The sequence below is a fragment of the Equus caballus genome, chromosome 14 (genome assembly GCF_041296265.1).
Source record: "Equus caballus isolate H_3958 breed thoroughbred chromosome 14, TB-T2T, whole genome shotgun sequence".
Taxonomy (NCBI): Eukaryota; Metazoa; Chordata; class Mammalia; order Perissodactyla; family Equidae; genus Equus; species Equus caballus.
In genome coordinates, this window is record NC_091697.1 from 42,477,123 (window position 1) to 42,499,069 (window position 21,947).

A 21,947-nucleotide genomic window follows, 5' to 3' on the forward strand; every position below is an offset into this window, starting at 1 on the left:
ATTCCAGCTTGGGCAGAGCCTGCTAAGGCACACACTGCTGAGACGGGGTTTGCACCTGACTAGACACCTTCCTGCTTGCCTCCTTCAGCTCAGACCTCCTCATCACAGGAGGCCTCTCTTTCCGAAGCAGTCATGCCCGTGACAAAGAGTGCGCAGGGTCCCCAGGGAGCTGTTGACCTCAAACTGGACCTCAGGGGCCCTCCCGAAAATGCCAAGAAGCTGCAGAACAAGGACTCTAGTTTCTTGAATGGAAACCCTTCTGAGTCACCAGACTCGGAGAAGACCAAGGGCATAACGTGAGTGCTCTTTTCTGCCATCCCTACCTCCTCCTTGCAGCCTGGAAGCTTACATTGGCAAAAAACCCAAGGGGGTGGGGGTGGGGTCTCACCCCCAACCCATTGTGCAGCTGAGGAAAACAAAGTTGCAAAAAGTGTAGTCAGAGGCTGGGTCAAGATGCAAGCTTAAAGGGGCAGGAGTGGAGACTGTCAGAAAGCCCTTAGGGATGTAGTGATCCAGCACCCACCATGTACAGGTGGGCAAACTAAGGCCCAGTTACTCCAGGCCACACACTGAGTCATTGGCAGAGTGGGGGCTAGAATCCAGTGTTGGTCCTAAAGTCAGTTTTTCTCCTGGCCAATCCTGACAATGTTGGGGAAAGGGGCAGAGTCCCAACTTCTTGCAGGAGAAGGTGAGACCTGAGCGGGAAAGCAGTGTCCTCACTGACAGCAAGCATTGCCTCCTCCCTGCCTTCTGGAGATCCCCCGGCCTCTGCTTCCACTGAGAATTGCAGGGATGGCATCAAAAGCACAGTATGTGGAAGAGTCTAGTTTCTTCCACCTCCCAGGGGTATGTGTGGGGGGGGATAACTCACTAGGTTTTCAAACCATGAGAAGAAGGGATCTGCAGAAGGAGTTCAGGCAGAGAAGCCAAGCTACAGGGCTCCAGCTCCCTTCACCTCCACCACTCAAGCTGAGTACCTAGTTCACTTAAGAAGAGTGGGTGGGGTGGCGTGGTGGTGAGAGTTCTGCTGCTTTAAGGAAAATGTTTTGACACCATTGGTATACTGGAAAGAACACCTGCCGTTCAAGTTGTGATTCTGCTCCTTCCCTTCTCTAAGCCTCACTTTCCCCGTATGCAAAGCAGGGATAAATTGGTGGCAGTGTGAATTTAAGGAGATTGCCTGGGAATTAAATCTGTTGGGGGTGGGTTGTGGGGGGGGGGGTGTTGTGCGGGGTGCAGCAAGGCCGGAGAAGTTACTATAAGGGGCAGGTAACCCCACTCTCCGTTGCCACCCTGCAGGACAATTTAGAGATGGACACAATGTCTGGCACTACAACATGGTTCAGTTGCCCCAGGGCTAGTCCTGGGGTTGCTAAGAACTGGTGACCCTGAGGGTGAGCTTTCTAGGCCTTGAGGCCATCCACTGCCGAGAAGGGGTATTTCTCAATCAGAAGCCTTGGGGGAACCAACTAGCTCTTGTGCCCTGAACTGACACGTGGTTTCGTGGCAGTCTCAGCTACTTGAGAATCAAAGAGGTAAAGCAAGTGAGAACCAGAGGGGCCCTCGTGGCTTGGAGCAAAGGAAAGCATGGTACCTATGGGGTCAGCTCACCTGGCTTCGAATTCCCACTTAGCTGCTTACCAGCTTGAGCAAGTGATGGAACTTCTCTATCCCCTAGTTTCTCCTCTGTGAAATGACAGTTCGCTCTGCCTAGGATGGCTGCAAAGGTGATTTGCACATAAAGCTCCCAACCGCAGTGCCTGTAAGCTGCTGTGAATACAATGATGGTCCAAGGTCACGAAAGAAATGAGGGCTAGAACGCAGGTCTCCTGCCTCCCCACTCAGTGCTTTGCATAACTCACTGCACTGTTTTTAAGTTGGCTGAGTGGCCCAAAGTTAAATTCTGATTTCCTAAGTCCTTTACTTAGAAATTTCCAAAGTGACCCGTTGACCCTTTTCTAGTTGCAAAACAAGCCCACCATTGGAGGGCTGTAGGGCGCAGTGCTCTGTCAGCGATGCTGACACCCACAGGGAGAAGAAAGGCACGCGGAGACTCTCCACCCCCTTCTCCCCTAATTGTTCTCTTTAACCCTTAACCAATCAAGGGGCAGGTCCTCAGGAAGCCAGAAGATTTAGGGCTTTCACATAAAGATATGGGTGTTTGCGGCGGTTCTTTCAAAATGTCATTCCTCCCAACATTTACAGACGCTCAGCAAAATGGACACATTGCCCAAGATGACATAGCTAGTTAAGCAGTGGGCTTGAGATTTAATCCCTGGTTTTCCCAACCTCAGAGGCCAGGCTCCTTCCAGAATACCTCCACTGCTCTTCAAAAAAGTCTCCTTCCTGGAAGGTTCTCGTGAGGAATTCCCAAGGCTTCTAAACTGTGGGTGTAAACCCAATACACACCTTGCTTTAACCTGGCCGGGTACAAAGAGATGTAGAGATAGCTGCGGTTTGTAATTCACCAACAGAGAAGGTATATCCCTGGAATTTTACCCCTGAGGGTATCCTCTGGACTCCCTTCACATCTGTCTTGAAGGAAGAGTCTGAGTTTTTGTTTCTGTTGTGGGTGGGAGGAGACATGCCATTCCCCAGCTTGATATTTTGGCCTGAGGAGAAAACAAAATTCCTCTGGAGCCCAATCCCTAAGGAACCCTGTCCCAACAGACCCCATCTGGAGACCCAAGTCATCTGCTATTTATTCAGAAGTCACAGCGATTTCTCTTTGCCCTTATCCCTTTTCTCTGAGTTCAGTCCTGTCTCTGCTGCTACTCTTATGAACTTGGGCTATTTACTGCCTCCTCTCTGAACCTCAGTGTCCTTGGTTATGAAGTGGGGTTGTCCCTTTATTCATCTGTCAGGGCCTCTTTCCGGGAGGCAGTCCAGTAGAAGTAGGGCAAAGAACAGGGACTCTGAAGCCATCCTGGGTTCAGATCCTGGATCCCCAGTATATCTTTGCACAAGTCATTAAAATAAATCTCTATGCCTCAGTTTCCTCAACTGCAAAATGAAAGCAATAACCTACTTCCTACTCTTGAAAAGAGGACTAAATGAAAAAAATGCATGTAAAGTACTTAGTGTAGTGTCTGTTAAACAGTAAGCGTTATAATGGCACTCACTGAGTATTTGCTAAAACCAGGACAGTTCTGGGCAAAGCCGGATGCTTGGTCACTTTACAGGAGACCCAGAGGTGCCAGGCAAGTGATCTTACCAGCTTCACTCAGCTGCTGACCAGCTAAGTGGGGACTGTGAGAAGGCCAGGAGCCCTCCTCTCCAGCCGAACTCAGGTGTCGGCTTGCTGTGAGGGAATGCCATGGGATTGCCTCACCTCCACGCACCCACATCCTCACGTCGTTTTCCTCTGCTTTAGAGAGTTCCAGACCTTGGTTCACCTGCTGAAAAGCAACATAGGCACAGGGATCCTGGGCCTCCCCCTGGCTGTGAGGAACGCAGGCATCCTGGTAAGAGGGGCTGCCGCAGGTGGGGCCACTATGGCAGGGTGGTAGCAGGGAGGCGGGAGGAGAGGCTGTAAGGGTTTATAGTGGCTTGCAATGCCTTTCTGGGAGGCAGCTTGATCTGGACTTGGAGTCTAGACGCGTAGCCTGGGTTGAGTTCTGACTCTGCCACAGACTTAGAGTGGCCTCCACAAGCCATGTGTCCACTCACTGGGCCTCAGTTTCCTCCCTTGTGGAATGCAGGGGTCAGACTAGGACTAGTTTTCCAGTTGTGCTGTATAGAACACTAGTTCTCAGGGACGCCTCAGAGGCCACGAAGGGTCAGAATTCTGGGTCCCTACTCTCACCACAACACCCCATTGTAATTGTTTTATGTACTTTATCAGAGTATTGCTTGAGATTATATTTGAAAGAAGAGCTGCTACTGCAAAAAAGGGCTTGGAAACCAGTTTGCTAGAAAGTTCTTTGAGTCCTGAATGATATCTGCACTACCACATCCCTCCCCACCACGTTCTTCACAAATCCATTCTCTTCTCTCTTCCCTTGCCCCTTGGCTTCCCCTTCCCCCAGATGGGCCCGCTCAGTTTGCTGGCAATTGGCTTCATCTCCACCCACTGTATGTACATCCTGGTCAGGTGTGCCCAGCGCTTCTGCCACAGGTGAGGAAAACAGCGTCCTCATGTCAATTCTTTGGGTGCTCAGTTCTCAGGGACATCTCAGAAACGCCCTACACATAACAAGAGTTTACTTCTTAATTTCCTCCAACATGGCCAAGAAAAAGAGAAAAACATTTGGGGCAGGAACCTAAGGCGAGGTTCTGCTGCGTGACTTGTTAGGCAGTCTCAATCAGGCCATTGTTCTCATCCGCTTGGCTCATCTGTATAATGGGCATAAACAATCCATGTGTAACCCTGCCTCAGAGAATTGTCGTGAGGATCCAATGGGATCATGGATATGAAAGTACTGTACTCAAGCAAGGTGTGTGTTATTACGCTTGTTATGCAATAACCACCTCGCTTGACAGGAAAGGAAAACAAGCCACCAAGAAAATGCCACCAGGTGTCAAAATCTAAACTAGAATTTGGGTCTCTGCCACAGTGTTCTTTCCACTCCAGCTGGGTTTTGCCTTGCTATGTGTCTCCTGACTTTTCTGTAGATGATCTTAGGTTAAACCACCTCTGGGTAACTGTAGGCACTTTCTCCTACAGGCTTAACAAGCCCTTTCTGGACTATGGGGACACGGTGATGTATGGACTCAAAGCCGGCCCCAGTGCCTGGCTCCAGAACCACGCCCATTGGGGAAGGTGAGTTGCTCTTGCTTTGTCTGCAGTGGGGTAGGCTACAGGAGGAGGAAGTGCGGCTATCAGGAATGCCTTCTTCCTTGGAAAGCTGGCTCACATGGCACAGAATGTTGGACTTCCCATGTGGAAGGGGTTCATTGGCAACATCCCTGATCCAGCCCCCCTTCTTGTATACCTCCAGCAACAGGGTGCTCATTCCTTTGCCATGCAACCTTAATATTACTCACTTTTTTATTAAACCACATTTATCCAGTTGCTACTATGTACCAGCCCCTAGAAATACCACAGGGAACAAGGCAAACAAGCCTTTGCCCTCACAGAACCCATACTCCAGTGGGAAAGGCAGACATTAAACAGCTTAGGATAGAGTTATTTAATAACCACTGGGATAAGTACGATGAAGGAGAGAAGTACTAGTTGAAACTGAGGCAGGTAAGGAGATGCTGAGATGCTGAGCTGGGGTGGGCTTCCTAGGATGGAACTGTTGAGATGAGTTCTGAAGGAAGGAGTTCTGAAGAATGAGGAATGACTAGGAGAATGTGGGCAGGAGCCTGGAGGGACTTCCAGGAAGAAGGAAGAGCAAGGTGTGACGATGCCAAAGCAGGAAAGAGTGCATGGCAGGTTCAAGGCACAGAAAGACCAGGCAGCTTGGGAGCAAGAGTCAGGGAGATGAAGCTGGAGGAGGAGCCAGGTGCCTGATCAAGCTGTACATTTTAGACCCTCTTAAAGATTCTTTTCTTTTCTTAAAGCAAGAAGGAAGCCATTGGAGGGTTTTAATCAGGGAAGCAATCAAATATGCATTGTTTGGCTTCTGTAAGGAGATTAGATTCTCTAATGATCTGTCTGGCTTCTGTAAGGAGAATAGATTGTAAGGGAGCAAGAATAGATTTGGTCAGACCCACAGGAGGCTATTGACACTGTCCAGGCAAGTGGCAACAATGGCTGGGATCAACTGATGGCAGTAGGGATGGAGAAAAGTGAATTTGGTTGTGATTTGGATCCCAAGATTGCCAAGAATAGGAAAGAGTCAAGGTTGACTCCGATTTCTGATGACTTCTTGGGGTAAGTTGGGTCTGAGGTGCCTGAGAGACATTCAGGTGAAGATATCAAGTGGGTAGTTGGATGGAGGAGATACAGAATTGAAGAAGCCATGGGCAGAAGAGCTCACTTAGGGAGAGAGCTCATAGTGAGAAGAAGAGAGAGAGAAAGACCAAGCTCTAAGGCACCTTTGGTGAGCTGAAGTCTTCCTCCTACAGCTCCCACCTTTTAGCTCTGACACAGAACAAGTCAATCCTCATCTTCTTTTTTCTCTCTCTCTTTCTTCCCTTTCCCAAAGAACTCCCACTCAGGTATTGGTTTTTTAAGAAGGCTTTCTGTCTACTTCATAATTTGGATAAAATGCCCTTTTTATCCCAGCCCTTGGTGTCATATTGTTTCTTTGTCCATCTCACCCGCTAGTCTATAAACCACTAGAGGAAGGGACCATGTGTCATTTGTCTGTGTATCCTCAATGCCTAATATGATGTCTGGCACATGGGAGAAAAAAATTGTAAATGTTCATGATAGCTAATAAAAATGTTTTGCCTACTGCCCTCCATCAATTACTACCAATTACGAGGAATGCCGCGGAGCCAGGTGCGAGGGGAGGCTCCTGACCAGGTAGAATGTTACCACTTGCTGAGCTGAGACTGCGAGGGTGGTTGAACAACATCTTTTAAAAGAACTATTGTTACCTCACTTCTTACTGCCCCATTGTTGATTGTGGTGGCAGGACTGAGGGTGCTGGTGTAGGGTCACCAGCCCCTGGGGACAGAAATGGAAACGACAAGCCAATTCTTCTTTTATAACAAGTTTTCTTTCTCTCTCTCTCCTCTCTTCCAGGCGTATTGTGAGCTTTTTCCTTATAGTCACCCAACTGGGCTTCTGCTGTGTGTACATTGTGTTTCTGGCTGATAATTTAAAACAGGTAAAGTCTTCTAGAGAAGATGGGTGGGAAAACAATATGGAAAAGGAGGGTCTTCTGCTAGTCATTCGACAAGTGGCTTCTTCTCTTTGGGTCCTAGTGTCCTCATCAGTACAACAAGGGAAGCTAAACTGGCCATTATCGAAGAACCCAGACTTCCCCTAGTGCACATGTCTGCAGGTTTCTAGAAGCGGTTCCTTTTTCCGCGATACCCTTTATCCACTATCTTGGACCTGTCCTCAAGGTTGGTCTCTACAATTGAGCTGGAAGGACCCTGGATTTTGTCACTCATCGTGCCTTGGAGCTTAATCCTCCTTAACTCTTCTGGAACTGATATGGGTCTTTCTGAATGATGCCTCATCTTTGGGCCTTCTTAATCTGCCTTTAACTGCTTAATCCCTATGGCTTCACAGTCGTCTCCAGGAAGTCCTTTTATCTAAACCACAAGTTATCTTGTAGCTTCAGCAAAATAATATGGGTAATAACAGAGGCCATCCTTAGTCAATCAATAAACTTAAAAAAGAAAACTATTCTTTAGGACTCTTTTCTGCTTATAGTAATGTCAGAAATTTGGAAATATTAAAAAATTAGAAAGAACAAAAAAAATAGTGAACATTCAGAGTTGGCTTCTCTTGTGTGTCAGGTGCAGTGCTGAGCATTTTATGTGCTTTCCTTCGCTTAATTCTCTCCACGACCTCATGAGAGCAGGCACTGTACTTATTCCCATTTTGCAGACAAGAAAACTGATGCTAGGGGCCGGCCAAGGGGCGCAGCGGTTAAGTGCGCACATTCCGCTTCAGCGGCCCGGGGTTCACCGGTTGGGATCCCGGGTGTGGACATGGCACCGCTTGGCACACCATGCTGCGGTAGGTGTCCCACATATAAAGTAGAGGAAGATAGGCATGGATGTTAGCTCAGGGCCAGTCTTCCTCAGCAAAAAGAAGAGGATTGGCAGTAGTTAGCTCAGGGCTAATCTTCCTCAAAAAAAAAAACAAAGAAAAGAAAAAGAAAACTGATGCCGTAAACTCTATAAGGTATATAACATCACAGAACCAAAATTAAAAAAGCAGCCCTTTTAATGTCCGAGCTCAGGTCATAAACACTATGCTATATTGCTTCTCAAAACAAAACAAATCAGTCTTAATCCAACTACTCATGGTTATCGTTTTAACTTAGTTTTAACTGGTTAGCATTTTGCAATGTCCCTACATTTTTTTCATGTAATTTTTAATACTTTCATAATATACCATCACACAGATTGGCCATGATTTAGTCTTTTATCATTGGATATTTTCTTTGTTTCTCTTTATTTTCCTACTATAATCTGTTTTTCTGTTATCATCTCTACGAGTCTTTGTACACCCCTTTATTTCTTAGTATATATTTCTTAAAGTAAGATTTACTGGGTCAAAGAGTTTGTTTTGAAGGCTCTTAAAACAATTGCCAGACCGCTGCTTAGAAATCGATCTCATCTATCAGCAGAATTTTATTTATCACCTGTAGAGACAAGGCAAGCCTTGCCTGGAGGAGCTTGCAGGCTAAGTGAGATGTGTTCTGAAACATATAAAAAGTTAAATATCCATATGATATTTTGGTGCCGGGTCAGGACACCACTAACAACACCCTGAGGTCAGGGATGCTCAGTTGTGAACTAAGGGGCAGGAAAGTACAGGGGCGGGAAGGATGGTCGGAGCAAGGGAAGGCTCCCTGGAGGAGGTGCATCTGAGCTGGGCATTGAAGGGGGGGTTGGAGAAGTGGTGGCACCCACGGTGGGAGAAGCGAGGAGTGAATACCTGGAGGCAGGAATGTACGGGACTTGCTCCGAGAGGCGAGGCAATTGTTTGTAGAAGAAGGTGTGGGACTTGGGAGTGGAAGAGCCTTCAAGGTTGAATGGGGCCCATTTATGGAGGGCTTTGAATGCCCAGCTAATATGTCAAGTATTTTTCCTACTGTAGTGAGGAATCAGAAAAAAACAAGAGCTAGTGATTCGTTTAAGTATTCATCACGTGTTGTTAGGTGAAAAGGAGATTTCAAAATAAGAGTGTAAGCTATGCTTGCAGCCTTGTCAAATAAAAAAGATGCATATAACTTATTATTTGTAATATTGTATAGAAAATGTATAGATGAATATATTCCAATATATCCATTCATTCATCCAACATCCATGGCTACTCATGGGTACTGAGATTATCAGTGCTTTTACATTTTCTCCTATCCTGACTCTAGTTTCTAGTTGGTCTATGGTGGATTGCACTGCTTGTGCAGTAAGACTGTGTTGATTAAGTCATGCAGATTCTAAACAAGGCTGGTGCCATCCCTTCCCGCCCCCCAACTTTGCCAGCAGGTGTTTATATTGTGTGCAGGGGGGTGTTTCTTGTTTGTCACAATGATTGGGGGATGTGAATAGCTCCTATCGGGTGAGGTCCAGAGATGCTAAAGGTCCTGCCATGAATGGCCCAATGCTCACGAGGAAGAGTTCTCTCAGAACGCCAGTATTGGTCCAATCAGGAAACAGTAAGTGATGAGTTCTTTGGTTATAAGCAAAAGAAACAGATTCTGGGGAACTCAAGCAAAAAAATAAGTTTGGTGGAAGAATGTTGGCTAACTTCCAAAATGACGAAGAAAGCTAAAAAAATGGGTCTCCAAAAAGAACAGGAAGCAGGGCAGCTAGGAGAGTGTAGACGGTAACTGATGAGCAGTTTCCTCAGGGAGCCCTGTCAGTTAATTTTTACCCTTTGTGAGTTCCGTCCTTGTGTCACTTTGCCTGTTGTTTAGACTCAGACTCCAGGGAGAGATTGTGAAGGTCCTGGCTTAGCTCGGCAGTGCGATGGTGGTTTATAGTCCTCCAAGGTGGTATTCACTGAGGGAGAATTCACCAAAGATAAACCAACATCAGCAGGAATGGATCGTGCGTTGCCAAAAGCCAACCAAGAGCCACTATCAATCCAGTTATTTATTTTTTATTAAAGTTATTTGTGCGGCATTTTTTAGGGAAGTATGGTGCCAAAGATTTCTAAGAAGAAGTCCTAAATTCACCCTAACTCGCTGAGACCCTAGACGTTCCAGCTCTTTATGAGGGAATTTGATTATGGCCCAGGCACTGAGCGAATCGTGTGGCCAGAAGATTTAGCGACTCTTCCGCTTGCTTTTCCCATTCCCTCCTCAGGTCATGGATGCAGTTAATAGCACAACCAACAGCTGCCATTACAATGAGACAGTGATTCCGACACACACCATGGATTCTCGACTCTACATGCTCTCCTTCCTGCCCTTCCTGGTGCTGCTGGCCTTTGTGCGGAACCTCAGGGTCCTGACCATCTTTTCCATGTTGGCCAACATCAGCATGCTGGTCAGCTTGATCATCCTCACCCAGTACATCGTCCAGGTTAGTGCATACCGCACACCTGACTCCTCCAGTGGGCAGAGCCTTTTATCAATAACAGACTGATACCTGGGGCCAGCCCTGAGGGTCGGTAAGTGAGGACCTCATTCTTCAGCCTAGTGCTCACCTTATTGTAGCATTTCTTCCACAAAGTTATCTCTAGGCAATCTCATTCTTCTGGATGTCTCCTCTTTCACGTTGCTTCTCCAATACTTGTTTTTATGTTAAATTCTGGCTTTAAAAGAAAAATTATGCTTTGCTAGAAAGCATCTTGATTGGCGAACTATAGACCATTCCTGTAGTGGCTAGGGAGTAGCAAAAGGCAGATGAAAAGCAAGATCTTCTGCTACAGTTGAAACTTAATAGAATTACCCATAGTCTTACATCCTCTAGGCCACAATTCCAGGCACCCAAAATTACCCCTAGGGAACTCAAGAGAAAAAAACCCAACTAATATTTAGTCACAGAGGTAAAAATAGAGAGTTTCAAAAGACCACAGGCAAATCTATCACAATGTAAATTACAATGTCTTTGAAGCTGAGTTATGGATATTGATTTTCCCTCAATTTCCTACTCTTCTATTCTGCCTAATTTTTATTTTATAATGGACATAGAAGTTTAAACCCAGAAGTTCCTTGGCATACTTAATAGCTTTCAGGTGTTTTTCTCTTTCAGAAGTCACAAGAAAAAAAAGTTATATTGTCCATGGAATTCAGGAAAAATAACAAATTAGTCAAATATTTTAGGATAACTAAAGATAAATCTTATATTCCTTAAGGCAATATGATAAATTCTGTGAAATTGAATTTCCTAATAAGATAGCTACTTCCGATTCGTTTTTGGACTATTCCAGAAGTTATCCAATTAGAGAAACTATTCTGTAATTATTCTCACATTCTAGGTCACAGGGTACCTAAAATATTTATTCCACACGCTTTCCTCTCTTTCAGTTTATAGCTCATTGAAGAAGAAAAGGGGACTTTCATATTTAACTAATTGCTTTGGCCTCCCTAGAATGTCACTGTAGCTGTAGTCACAGTAATTTCCAATACCCATAACCACCAGGACGTTCAAAGTGTTCTTAGGCACTTTAGGCTGGTACTAACCTGTGGTGTGTAAGATTCTCTTCTGGAAGATTCTGATAAACTGAACTCTCTGTGGGATACTAACCTTTCAGTACTTAATGCCTCAATGTTTTTTCCTCTGGCTCTTTGGTTGTGCAGGGTTAAAATCAACTTTGATTGTCACCTACTTCCTTTTGAAGTTTTCTGAATTTCTCTACCTTCAATTTTTTTTAAATTCAGGTCTACTGTCAGAATACTCCCCTCTTAAAGGAGCTCAAACATGCTTCGAGAGTAAATGTCTTCCTGCATTTTTCTCTCCTATAGGGAATTCCAGATCCCCGCGGTTTGCCACTGGTAGCAAGTTGGAACACCTACCCTCTCTTCTTTGGAACAGCCATGTTTTCATTTGAAAGCATTGGCGTGGTAAGCTTTGGGTTGGGGTAGACTTTCCCAGTGCTGTCGTGGCCTTCTGAACAGGAGCTGGGAGCTCTGGGTTTCTGGGTTTCTGTGGGCACACGGGAGAAAGCAACGTCTGGCCTCACTTGGGTTAGTTGTCACCAGCAGAAGAAAAGTAGGTTACAACAGAGAGACAGAGTTTTATTCTTGTCCCAATACATCTGTTAAACATTCATCTTCATATCAACATGTGTTTCCTAATCTTTTAAGATCAAGACGGAGGTATACAATTTAAATTATAGGATTTAATGAAACATAAAGGAACTTTAAACTAGAAAGTATTATATATTTTTAATGGATTATTATACAGTCTCTACTTCCACACTTGAGGGAGGATAGTGCTGTATATATAATTTTTAAGTTTACTTTTAATTTACACACAGTACAATTCACCCTTTTTTGGTATACCTTTCTGTAAGTTTTGAGAAATGCCTAGAGTCATGGATGCACCACAGTCAGGACACAGAACAATTCCTTCACTCTGTCGTGCTGCCCTCTTTGTAGTCGACTTCCTCCCCGACTACTAACCTCTGGCTCCACCTTCTGTTCTCTGTAAATAATAATGCTATGAAAATCCATATGTAAGTTTTTGCTTGAACACCTGTTTTCGATTCCTGTGGAATATACCTATGAGTAAGGTTGCTGAGTCGTACGGTAATTCTGTTTAACATTTTGAGGAGCTGCTAAAGTGTTTTCCAGAGCAGCTGTATCATTTTACACTTCCATCAACAATGTATAAGGGTCCCAATTTCTTCACATCCTTTCTAATACTTGTTTCTGTTTTTGAAAAAATTTTATTATTAATTATGGCCATCCTAGTAGTTATGAAGAGATATCTTATTGTGATTTTGATTTTCATTTCCCTGATGACTAAAGACATTGGACATCTTTTCATGTTTTTGTTAGCCATTTGTATATTTTCTTTGGAGAAATGTCTGTTCAAGTCCTTTGCCCATTTTTAATTGGGTTTGTCTTTTTTGGTTGAGTTGTAAGAGGTCTTTGTATATTCTGAATGGATACCAGATCCTTACCAGATAAATGATTTTCAAATGTTTTCTCCCATTCTGTGGGTTGCCTTCTCATGGTCTTGATAGTATCGTTTGATGCACAAAAGTTTTTAATTTTGATGAAGTCCAGTTTATTTTTTCTTTTGCTGCTTATGCTTTTGGCATTAATATCTAAGAAGATATTGCCAAATCCAAGGTCATGAAGGTTTACTTCTATGTTTTCTTCTAAGAGTTTTTATAGTTTTAGGTCTTACGTTCAGATCTTTGATCCATTGAGTGAATTTTTTCTCTTTTGGTGAGGAAGATTCTCCTTGAGCTAACATCCATTGCTAATCTTCCTCTTTTTTTTTTTTTACTTGAGGAACACTAGCCCTGAGCTAACATCTGTGCCAATCTTCCTCTATTTTTTGTATGTGGGATGCCTCCACAGCATGGCTGATAAGTGGAGTAGGTCCATGCCTGGGATCCAAACATTATTATGGTTATTAGGCCTGCATTTTATTGTTTCTGTTTTAGCCTTCCTTTTGCTTTTCTTCTGTTTTCCCTTTCTTACCTTCTTTTGGATTATTTGAATACTCTTTAGCATTCCACTTGAATTTGCCTATTGGATTTTTTTGCTATCTCTCTTTCTATAATACTTTCAGTGATTGCTCTAGGGATTGAAATATACATATATAACTTTTCGCAGTTTACCTAGGGCTAATATTTTATCATTTCTAGTAAACCATAGAAATCTTACTCATGTAGATCCCTTTAATTTCCCCCTTTTATGTTTTATTGCCCTTACGTACTACATCTGAATACGTTAAAACACCATCAGACAATATTGTGGGTTTTGCTTTCAACAGTCACAAATACATAGCTACTTATAACAACTTACTTATCACAAACTTACTGGAGAAAAATGGTCCATTATCTCTACCCAGATAGTTACCATTTCTGTTGCTCTTTCTTTTTTCTTGAATTCACAGGTTTCCCTCTCATATCATTTCCCTTCAGCATGAAGAACCTCTGTTAACATTTCTTTTATAGAAGTTCTGCTGGTGACAAATTCTCTTAGTTTCTTCATCTGAGAATGTCTTTATTTTGCCTTTATTCCTGAAAGATATTTTTGTACAATATAGAATTCTAGGTTGACAGTTCTTTTTTTTTTCCAGCACTTTGAAAATGTGGTTACCCCTCTTGTACTCAACAGTTCTGAGGAGAAATCTGCAGTTATTTGAAGCATTGTTTCCCTATATGTAATAGGTTGTTTTTATCTGGTTACTTTCAAGATTTTTTTATTACCTTTGTTTTTCAAAAGTTATGTCATATTGATATAGTTATTTCATATATCTGATATAGTTTTCTCTGAGTTTGTCTTATTTGAAATTCACTTACTTTCTTGAATCTGTAAATCTATGTCCTTTGCCTATTTTGGGAGGTTTTCAGCCATTATTTTTTCAAAACAATTTTTTTCTGCACCAATCTCTTTCTTGTCTCCTTCAGGGACTCCAGTGACCTGAATATTAGACTTTTGGTACATGTCCCACAGGTTTCTGAGACTCTATTCATTTTTTAAAATCTTTTTTCTCCTTTTATGATCAGATTCAATAATTCCTGTTGATCTATTTTAAGTTCACTGATTCTGTGTTCTGTCATCTGTGTTGGGCCCCTCCAATGAGGTTTTTCAGTTCTAAAATTTCCATTGGGACCTTTTATATTAATTTTACTTCTTTTCTGAGAACTCGTATCTGTCTGTTTATTTCAATAATGTTCTCCCTTACTTTATGGAGGATGGTTATAATAGCTGCTTTAAAGTCTCTATGGGATATTTGCAACATTGAGTCGTCTTAGGGCTGGCATCTGTTGTCTTTTCCCTTGAGACTTGTTGAGATTTTCCTGGTTCTTTGTATGTTGAGTCATTTTAGACTGTATCCTATACATTTTAAATGTTATTTTATGAGATTATGGAGCCCGTTAAAATCCTCTGGAGAATATTGATTTTTTTGGTTTTAGCAAGTAGCCAATCTAATTAGACTCAGACCACAAGTCCTGACCCACCTTCTGTGGGCCTTGGTTCCAATATCAGATTACTTTGCAAAGCCTTTGCAGTGATATTTGGCTCCATCCTGCCTGTGTGCCATTTGGGGACCACTCTGGGATGTAGATGGTGGTCTGCACAATGGGTCAGTTTTCAAAGCCTCGCTTTGACGCTTCATGTCAGTTCGACACGCGTGCAGCTCAGGGCTAAGCCCTGGACTTCACTCATAGATGCAGGGGATCATTGTCCCCAGCTCCCTCCTCTCCATGTTTCCCTGCACATTCAACAGCTCCTTTTTCTGTTTTCCTTTGTCATCTGCTGGAAAGCCAGGGTTTTAGCCTCCCCCGACTGCTATGCACTGCCTGCGGCTGGGTCTGACTCTGGGGTTAGGCACCGAGAGAAATGGAGAAGGAAGAATATTTTCAAACCAATAGGGATCCTTCCAAGACCAGCTTCACAGACACGCAACCCGCGTGGTCACAAAGGGCCCTTGCCTTTGGAGGGATCCCACACTTGGTTTAATGTTCTGCTTTCATCATCTTGAAATTCTTGATTTTTGACCAAAAGGCCCTGCATTTTCATTTTGCACTGGACCCCACAGTTTATGGAGCAGTCCTGATTCTCCCCACGCTCTTTGGACTCCCAAAGCCCCTTTTCCTGGTTCCTCTGCTCAGAAAGAAGGATGCTGTCTCAGATTCTTAGATGCCTGCGTGACCACCACAGTCGTTGATACAGCAGAACGCTGCTTTGTGACTGGGACTCGCCTCGGGGGCTGTGGCCCGGAAAGCAAAAAAGGAAACAGAAAAGTAGGGATTCTCGCCATCCTCTGTCCCACAGGGACCCCATTCTAGGTCTTCTGGCCAGAAAGAGGGTTTCTCTTGGAGTTTTTTTCTGTCCGCATCCACCGCATAATTCTAGGATTTCAGCTTCCCTTGAGTCTAAACTAGGAGACGCACGAAGAAAAACATCAGGAAACTCGCTGCCCTAACGGTCATTTTTGCTGGTTTTGATCTACCTGCTATTATTTACTTTTCAGAGTCCATAGACCGTTGCTTTAAGTATTCTGCCCAGGCTTTTTAGTTTTAGTCAGTGAGAGAAATATGATGGCGTGTGCTTATACCATCTTAATGGAACTGGAAGCATTTTATATTCAGGATTTTGGACAGTTGTGGCAAAAAGCAGAGTGCAGGGGTTGACCAAATGACTTTGGAGGCAGAATGTGCCGGAATCTTACTTTGGCCATGGGCTACTCTCTGGACTCTAATTCCCCAACTATAAAATGATGATATTTGTTCAGTAAGTATTGGTTGAACACCTACTGCGTGCTAATGATTATTAGTATCAAAGTTCAAGTTATCTTTAGAAATCTTCTAGCCCAGTGTCCGGTGTTACCGAAGACTCTAAGCCCCCAAGAGGGAAAGGGTCTTGAGCGGGGTCACCAGCTGGAATCTGCTGCAGCTGTGGCTAAAACCAAGTACCCCTCACTCCCAGTCTAGGGACCTTTCCACTCTATGTCAATGGCCATTTATCTCTTTGATTCATTGTGGAAGGAGAGAGAGAGAGGAAGAAAACCGGCTACATAGTATGATCTGGCCTTGTAAAAAGATCATTTTTAGCCTGGAGAATTTATGCAGCAAAAATGTATTGCAGGATAGGAAAGCTCAGGTTGGAGTATCTGCTCTCAACATAATCCCCTGGACATTTTTCTGAGCACCTGCTGCATCTAAGAACCTGCCCCTAGCCCAGAAGAAAGTGGGAAGGCACAGCGATGACCCCGACATGGCACTCCCCTCAAGCATCCTCCATGTGCATGGTGAGGGGAGGTGCATGTAGGACCAAAAAGGAGTTAACAGTACAAGGGAATAGATGCTAAGTTCCTACTGATAATAAACACACTCAGTGCTGTAGGAATACAGGCAAGATTGAATAGAAGACAGTATTTGGACAGCCCTGGTCTGCAACCTGGCCCCGCCATTTTCAAACTGTGTAACTTGGGGCAAGTTACTTCATCTTCAGAGCCTGTTTTCCTCATCTGTAAAATAAGAACTATAGAAGTACCAGGTTCATAGAGCTGTGGTCTTCACAATATTAAAAACATTAACAGCTAATATTTACTAAGCCTGTACAGTGTGTCATTATGGTCCTCAGGTAATTCTCCAAAAAATTCCAACAGGTAAGTGTTCAGATAAGGATACTGAGGCACAGATCAGCCTATTGATGCATGTAGTATGCCTAGCCCACGGCCTGATCAAGGAGAAGGAGAAGGTGGGGGCAGGCTCTCGGCCCATGGAAGCCTGAGGAGGAATTTATGGGATGAGAGGCCAGAAGGTTGGTGCCAAAGACAGAAGTGCCCTTCGGATGCCCAGCAGACTTGAGAGGCAGGATGGTCTCAACTTGGATTCTCTTAGAGCCAGGTCTGCATCTGGGGAAGAAGGATCCTGAGAACATGGTGTGTGGAGCAATGTGCTGCTGGGGAACCAGGAAGCTCTAGTCCCAGCTCTGCCACCAGCCCACTGTGTAACCTGAGTCTCAGCCTCCCCATCTGTACAGAGAGGGGTGAGTGCGCTAGAACTTGGACTCTCAAACTCAAATGCCTTTGGAAGGCAATGTGGGTGAAGCGCCGTGTATATGTCAGCATGAGGGGGAGAGGGGGTCTGGTGAATGGGGGAAGAATGTTGTCCTAAAGGCATTCATATTCCATTGTCTAAAACCTATGCTGGCCACACAAAATGCATCTGCTGGCCAGACTGGGATTCCCCAGCGGGCTGAGCCCCTTGGTCTGAACAACCTGAGGGGCCCCTCCAGTTCTGAATGGTCCAGGGCTCATCTTGTGTCTCCAGGCCTTCTTTCATTTTTTTTCTTTAATTGTGGTAAAATATACCTAACATAAATTTACCATCTTAACCATTTTTAAGTATACAGTTCATTGGCATTAAAAATATTCACATTATTGTGCAACCATCACCACCATCCATCTCCAGAACTCTCTTCATCTTGCAAAACTGAACCTCTATACCCATTAAATAATAACTCCTCCTTCCACCCTCCTCCAGACCCTGGAAACTACCATTCTACTATCCGACTCTATGAATTTCGCTACTCCAGGTACCTCATATAAATGGAATCATGCAGTATATGTCATTTTGTGACTATATTATTTCACTTAGCATAATGTCCTCAAGCTTCATCCACGCTATAGCATGTGTCAGAATTTCCTTCTTTTCTGAGGCTGAGTAATATTCCATTGTGTATCTATATACCACATTTTGTTTATCCTTTCACCCATCAATGGACTCTTGCGTTGCTTTCACCTTTTGGCTATTGTGAATAATGCTGCTATGACCACAGTTGTTCAAGTCCCTGCTTCCAATTCTTCTGGGTATACACCCAGAAGTGGCGTGCCTTTCTTCTTTATGTTCATGCTTCTCTTTCTGCTCCTCTCTTCTTACACTGTGATATTTCTGTAGGTTCTGCCTCTAGAAAACAAGATGAAGGATGCCCGCCGCTTCCCAGCCATCCTGTACTTGGGAATGTCAATCGTCACTGCCATGTACATCGGCATCGGGGCTCTGGGCTACCTGCGGTTTGGAAATGACATCAAGGCCAGCATAACCCTTAACCTGCCCAACTGCTGGTAACTTCATGGGCCCTCAGGTGATGGGGACTCAAGGCTAGATGGGAACGTGTAGATTACTTCCTCCTCCTTTCCACAGATGGCAAACTGAGGTCTGGAGAGCCTCCACAGTGAGAAGCAGAGCTGCTGTTGGAACCCTGGGCTCTGGATTCTCTGTCCGGGGAGCTCCTCCTTCAACAACAGCCTCCCATGTTGAGTGAGGCCTTGAGAGCTAAGTCTGAAGAAGGACATGGTTTAGGAAGAGAGGGAAGAAGTGAGAGTCCTCGGTCACCTAAGGAAAGAAGGGAGAGGCCCTGGAGAAGGGCAAGAGACAGAGAGGAGTCCGTGGATGGCAGCACTTCCAATTACATTTACTAAGGCTGTGTTACCAAGTCTAGCTTGCCATAGTCAATGGTGCACATCCCCCAAGTCGGAGTAGCTAGGATGAAAAGTAGTAAAACAGGAACCAGTTGGGGCATTCAAATGCACCCAATTCATGCAACAGTTAGGTGACCTCGACTTCATCAGTGTTGTATCTAAACAGACCCATGAGCGCGTATCATGTTGTGAGCATTTTCTCCTACACTGAGGCAAGTCATTAATTACAGGACACCTGTCTTTTTTTTTTTCTTGATGAGGAAGATTGTCCCTGAGCTAACATCTGTTGCCAATCTTCCTCTTTCTGCTTGAGGAAGATTGTCCCTGAGCTAACATCTGTGCCAATCTTCCTCTATTTCGTATGTGGGATGCCGCCACAGCATGGCTTTATGAGCAGTGCAGTCTGTGAACCCCAGGCCGCCAAAGTGGAGCATGCAAACCTTACCACTATGCCATGAGGCCAGCCTCAGGATGCCTGTCTTTTTAAAAGTCACTTGGAGGCTTAATTTGCCTTGACGGGGCTCCTTTCCGAAGTTGATAAATGTCATGGGTGTGGAGGGTGCTGATGTGAGTAGACTGTGATCTTGAGCTTCACTGCCTTCCCCAGCTCATGATCCCTGGGAATGGGGATGGAGAGATGGTGCAGAGACACTAATGTAACGTAGACAGAAGAGCCCTACAGGGTAGCGAAGAGACTTTGGGGACTTCCAAGGAAAGAAAGTACATCGGGATGGGACAATAAGGAATCTGGTTGTCCAGCAAGACAATTCTGTCCAAACAAGGACAACTCTGGCACTCCTGGGTCCAGGTCCCAGTTGCACTGCCTCCTAGCTTGTAGTCATGGATGATTTACTGAACCTCGCTGACCCTCAGTTTCCTCATCTATAAGGCAGAGTTGTCATGAGGATGAAGCTGGGCATGTCTAAAAGCATCTGGCATGTAGTACCTACTCGAAAGATGGGAATTTCAAAGAACTGGTGGGTTTTGGACAGATGGAAATGGAGTAAAATGGTGTTTCCAGGCAGCAAGACTAATGTGACCAAGAAACACAGAAATGTGGAAGTTAGCTTTTTTAAGGAATTCACTAAACACACACACACACGGGTTTATTAAACATGGGAGATGCATCTACCACTTCAGTGGACAAAAGGAAAAAAGTCATGGTTCCATAGGTCAAAAAAGGCTTTGAAGAAACCCAGCATCCCTCTCACATGCTCTCTCTGCCCCTCCCCCTCCTTTTACTCTACGAGCCCCACAGCAGGGCCCTATTTGTAGACCGCCCCTTCCCCCAAGATGCAGGATTCTGCACTTCTCTCGACCTACTAGAAGCATTTGTGGGGGGGCCTGTTATGTGCCAAGAGCTTTGGGGGATCCAGAAAATTCCTCGGGACTGACAGAGATCACAAGGGACCAGAGTCTTCTGGACCCAGGGTTTTTGGTCTTTCCCCCTTATCACTTGTGTCTCCCTGGGTAAGGTCCCTGGCCTGCGCCTCTCTTTCTAAACTCTAAAATTGAGCATCAAGTGATCGTGGTCTGTGAGGGTGTTGTATATACCCAGGCTCAAGATGCCTTTTATTTAAGATGACCCTCTCACTGTTGCCATTCGAATCCATGATGCTTCACTGTATTTCACTGCGTACTCTGCTCTGACTCCCTCTTGGCTCTCAGAAGGCCCCTCCTCATCATTTTCAGACAAGGAAACTGCAGCCCAAGGTAGAGGTCCAAGGAGACCGGGTCTCAGAGTGTGGTGGCCTCAGAGAGCATTGCTCTGGTTTGTCCTGCAGGCTGTACCAGTCCGTCAAGCTCCTCTACGTCTTCGGCATCCTGTGCAGCTACTCCTTGCAGTTCTATGTCCCTGCAGAAATCATCGTCCCCTTCGCTGTCTCCCGCGTGTCCAAGCGCTGGGCGCTGCCTCTGGACTTGTCCATCCGCCTCGCCATGGTCTGCCTGACATGTGAGTAGAAGGCAGAGCGAAATATTGCTCTTTTCCTGAGATCTATCAGGAATCAGCCAGATGGTGAAGGATGGTCAGGAACCAGCGCTGATTGAGCACTAACTATTTCAGTGACCATGCTAAGGCTTTCCAAGTAGTAGCTCATTTCAGCCTCAGGAACAACCCAATTCTTACATGTCCCTAATTACACAGATTTACTGGTGTCTAGCCTAAGGGAGGGACACAGCTTATGGAACAGTAATCATAATGATAGGAGCTGATATTTATTAAACACCTACTGTGTGCCAGCCACTGTGCTAAGCTCTTTTTAGTCCATATTTCACAGTATTGTATTCAGTCCTGCAGGAACTCTTACAAGGTAGGATTCTGAAAAACCCTACTTTACAAGTGAGAAAACTGAAGCAGGGAGTGATAAGTAATTGCCAGGGAAGTTCTAGAGGTGGGATTTGAACCCAATTCATCTAAGTCCAGAGCCAGCGCCAGTCACCTCCAGGACAGACGTTGCATATGGCGGCAGAGGTGTGTCATTTGACCATAACAAATAAAAACTTTATGTCAACATTAAAAATGTGGGACATCTCATACACAAATCCAGATTTCTAATATTTTTTGGGAAAAAACCCAAAATGATTTGGCAAGCCTAGGGTCACATTCCCCATTGGCAGTGGTCAACTGGATTTGCCCCCAGGATGGGCTTGCGCTCACCTGTTGGCTTCAGCTCACTCACCCCCTCGCAGCCCTCCCCGTGCTCCAGGCCCCACGATCTGGGGTGCCCCGTTCCTGCAAGTATTTTTTCAGGGGCAAAGGGGATGGTAGAGATTCCTGCATTGAGTGCGACCATGGCCCAGCTCTCCCTAAGGCCCCTTTTAATTGTGATCCAAGAATCTCCCATGAAGAGATTGTGGCTTTTTGCTGTAGACCAACCTGTATAATTCATTGCACTGGTTTTCTTTCTTTGAAGTGATTTGTTCCAATTTACCGTAAAAGGCAGGGACATGACCATTCAGAACCCCAGAGAGATCAAGGAGTTTATCCCAAACAAGAAGATAGCAATTCCTGAGGGCTAAAACTACAGCTTCTGCGTGCATTGCCCCGATCAATGCATATGAGTAAATAAATTGACGTAATAATAAAGATAACTTTTCAGAGAGTTTTACATCAATTAATTCATTTAAAACTTTAACACCATGTGCAGTATAAACCATAATACCTAAGGATAGGTATCATTTATCCCCATTTTCTGGATGAGGAGACAAGCTAAGAAACAGGCAGAGACTTACCCAAGACCACATAAAGAGAAGGCGGACTTCTGCCTCCCAGACCTGTTTTCCCTCTTCTGCTTGCCCAC

General features: G+C 44.7%; 1 protein-coding gene across 1 annotated transcript in view; it reads left to right on the plus strand.

Moving 5' to 3' along the window:
- SLC36A2 (solute carrier family 36 member 2) overlaps positions 1 to 21,947 on the plus strand; it is a 24,544-nt gene continuing 2,597 nt past the window's right edge. Inside the window, exons 1-9 of the mRNA XM_005599277.4 lie at positions 1 to 296; positions 3,374 to 3,464; positions 4,029 to 4,117; positions 4,667 to 4,762; positions 6,641 to 6,725; positions 9,889 to 10,107; positions 11,493 to 11,591; positions 18,122 to 18,288; positions 20,430 to 20,599. Coding sequence (XP_005599334.1) covers positions 133 to 296; positions 3,374 to 3,464; positions 4,029 to 4,117; positions 4,667 to 4,762; positions 6,641 to 6,725; positions 9,889 to 10,107; positions 11,493 to 11,591; positions 18,122 to 18,288; positions 20,430 to 20,599 — 1,180 coding nt within the window. The 5' untranslated portion in view covers positions 1 to 132. The remainder of the gene's footprint in view (positions 297 to 3,373; positions 3,465 to 4,028; positions 4,118 to 4,666; positions 4,763 to 6,640; positions 6,726 to 9,888; positions 10,108 to 11,492; positions 11,592 to 18,121; positions 18,289 to 20,429; positions 20,600 to 21,947) is intronic.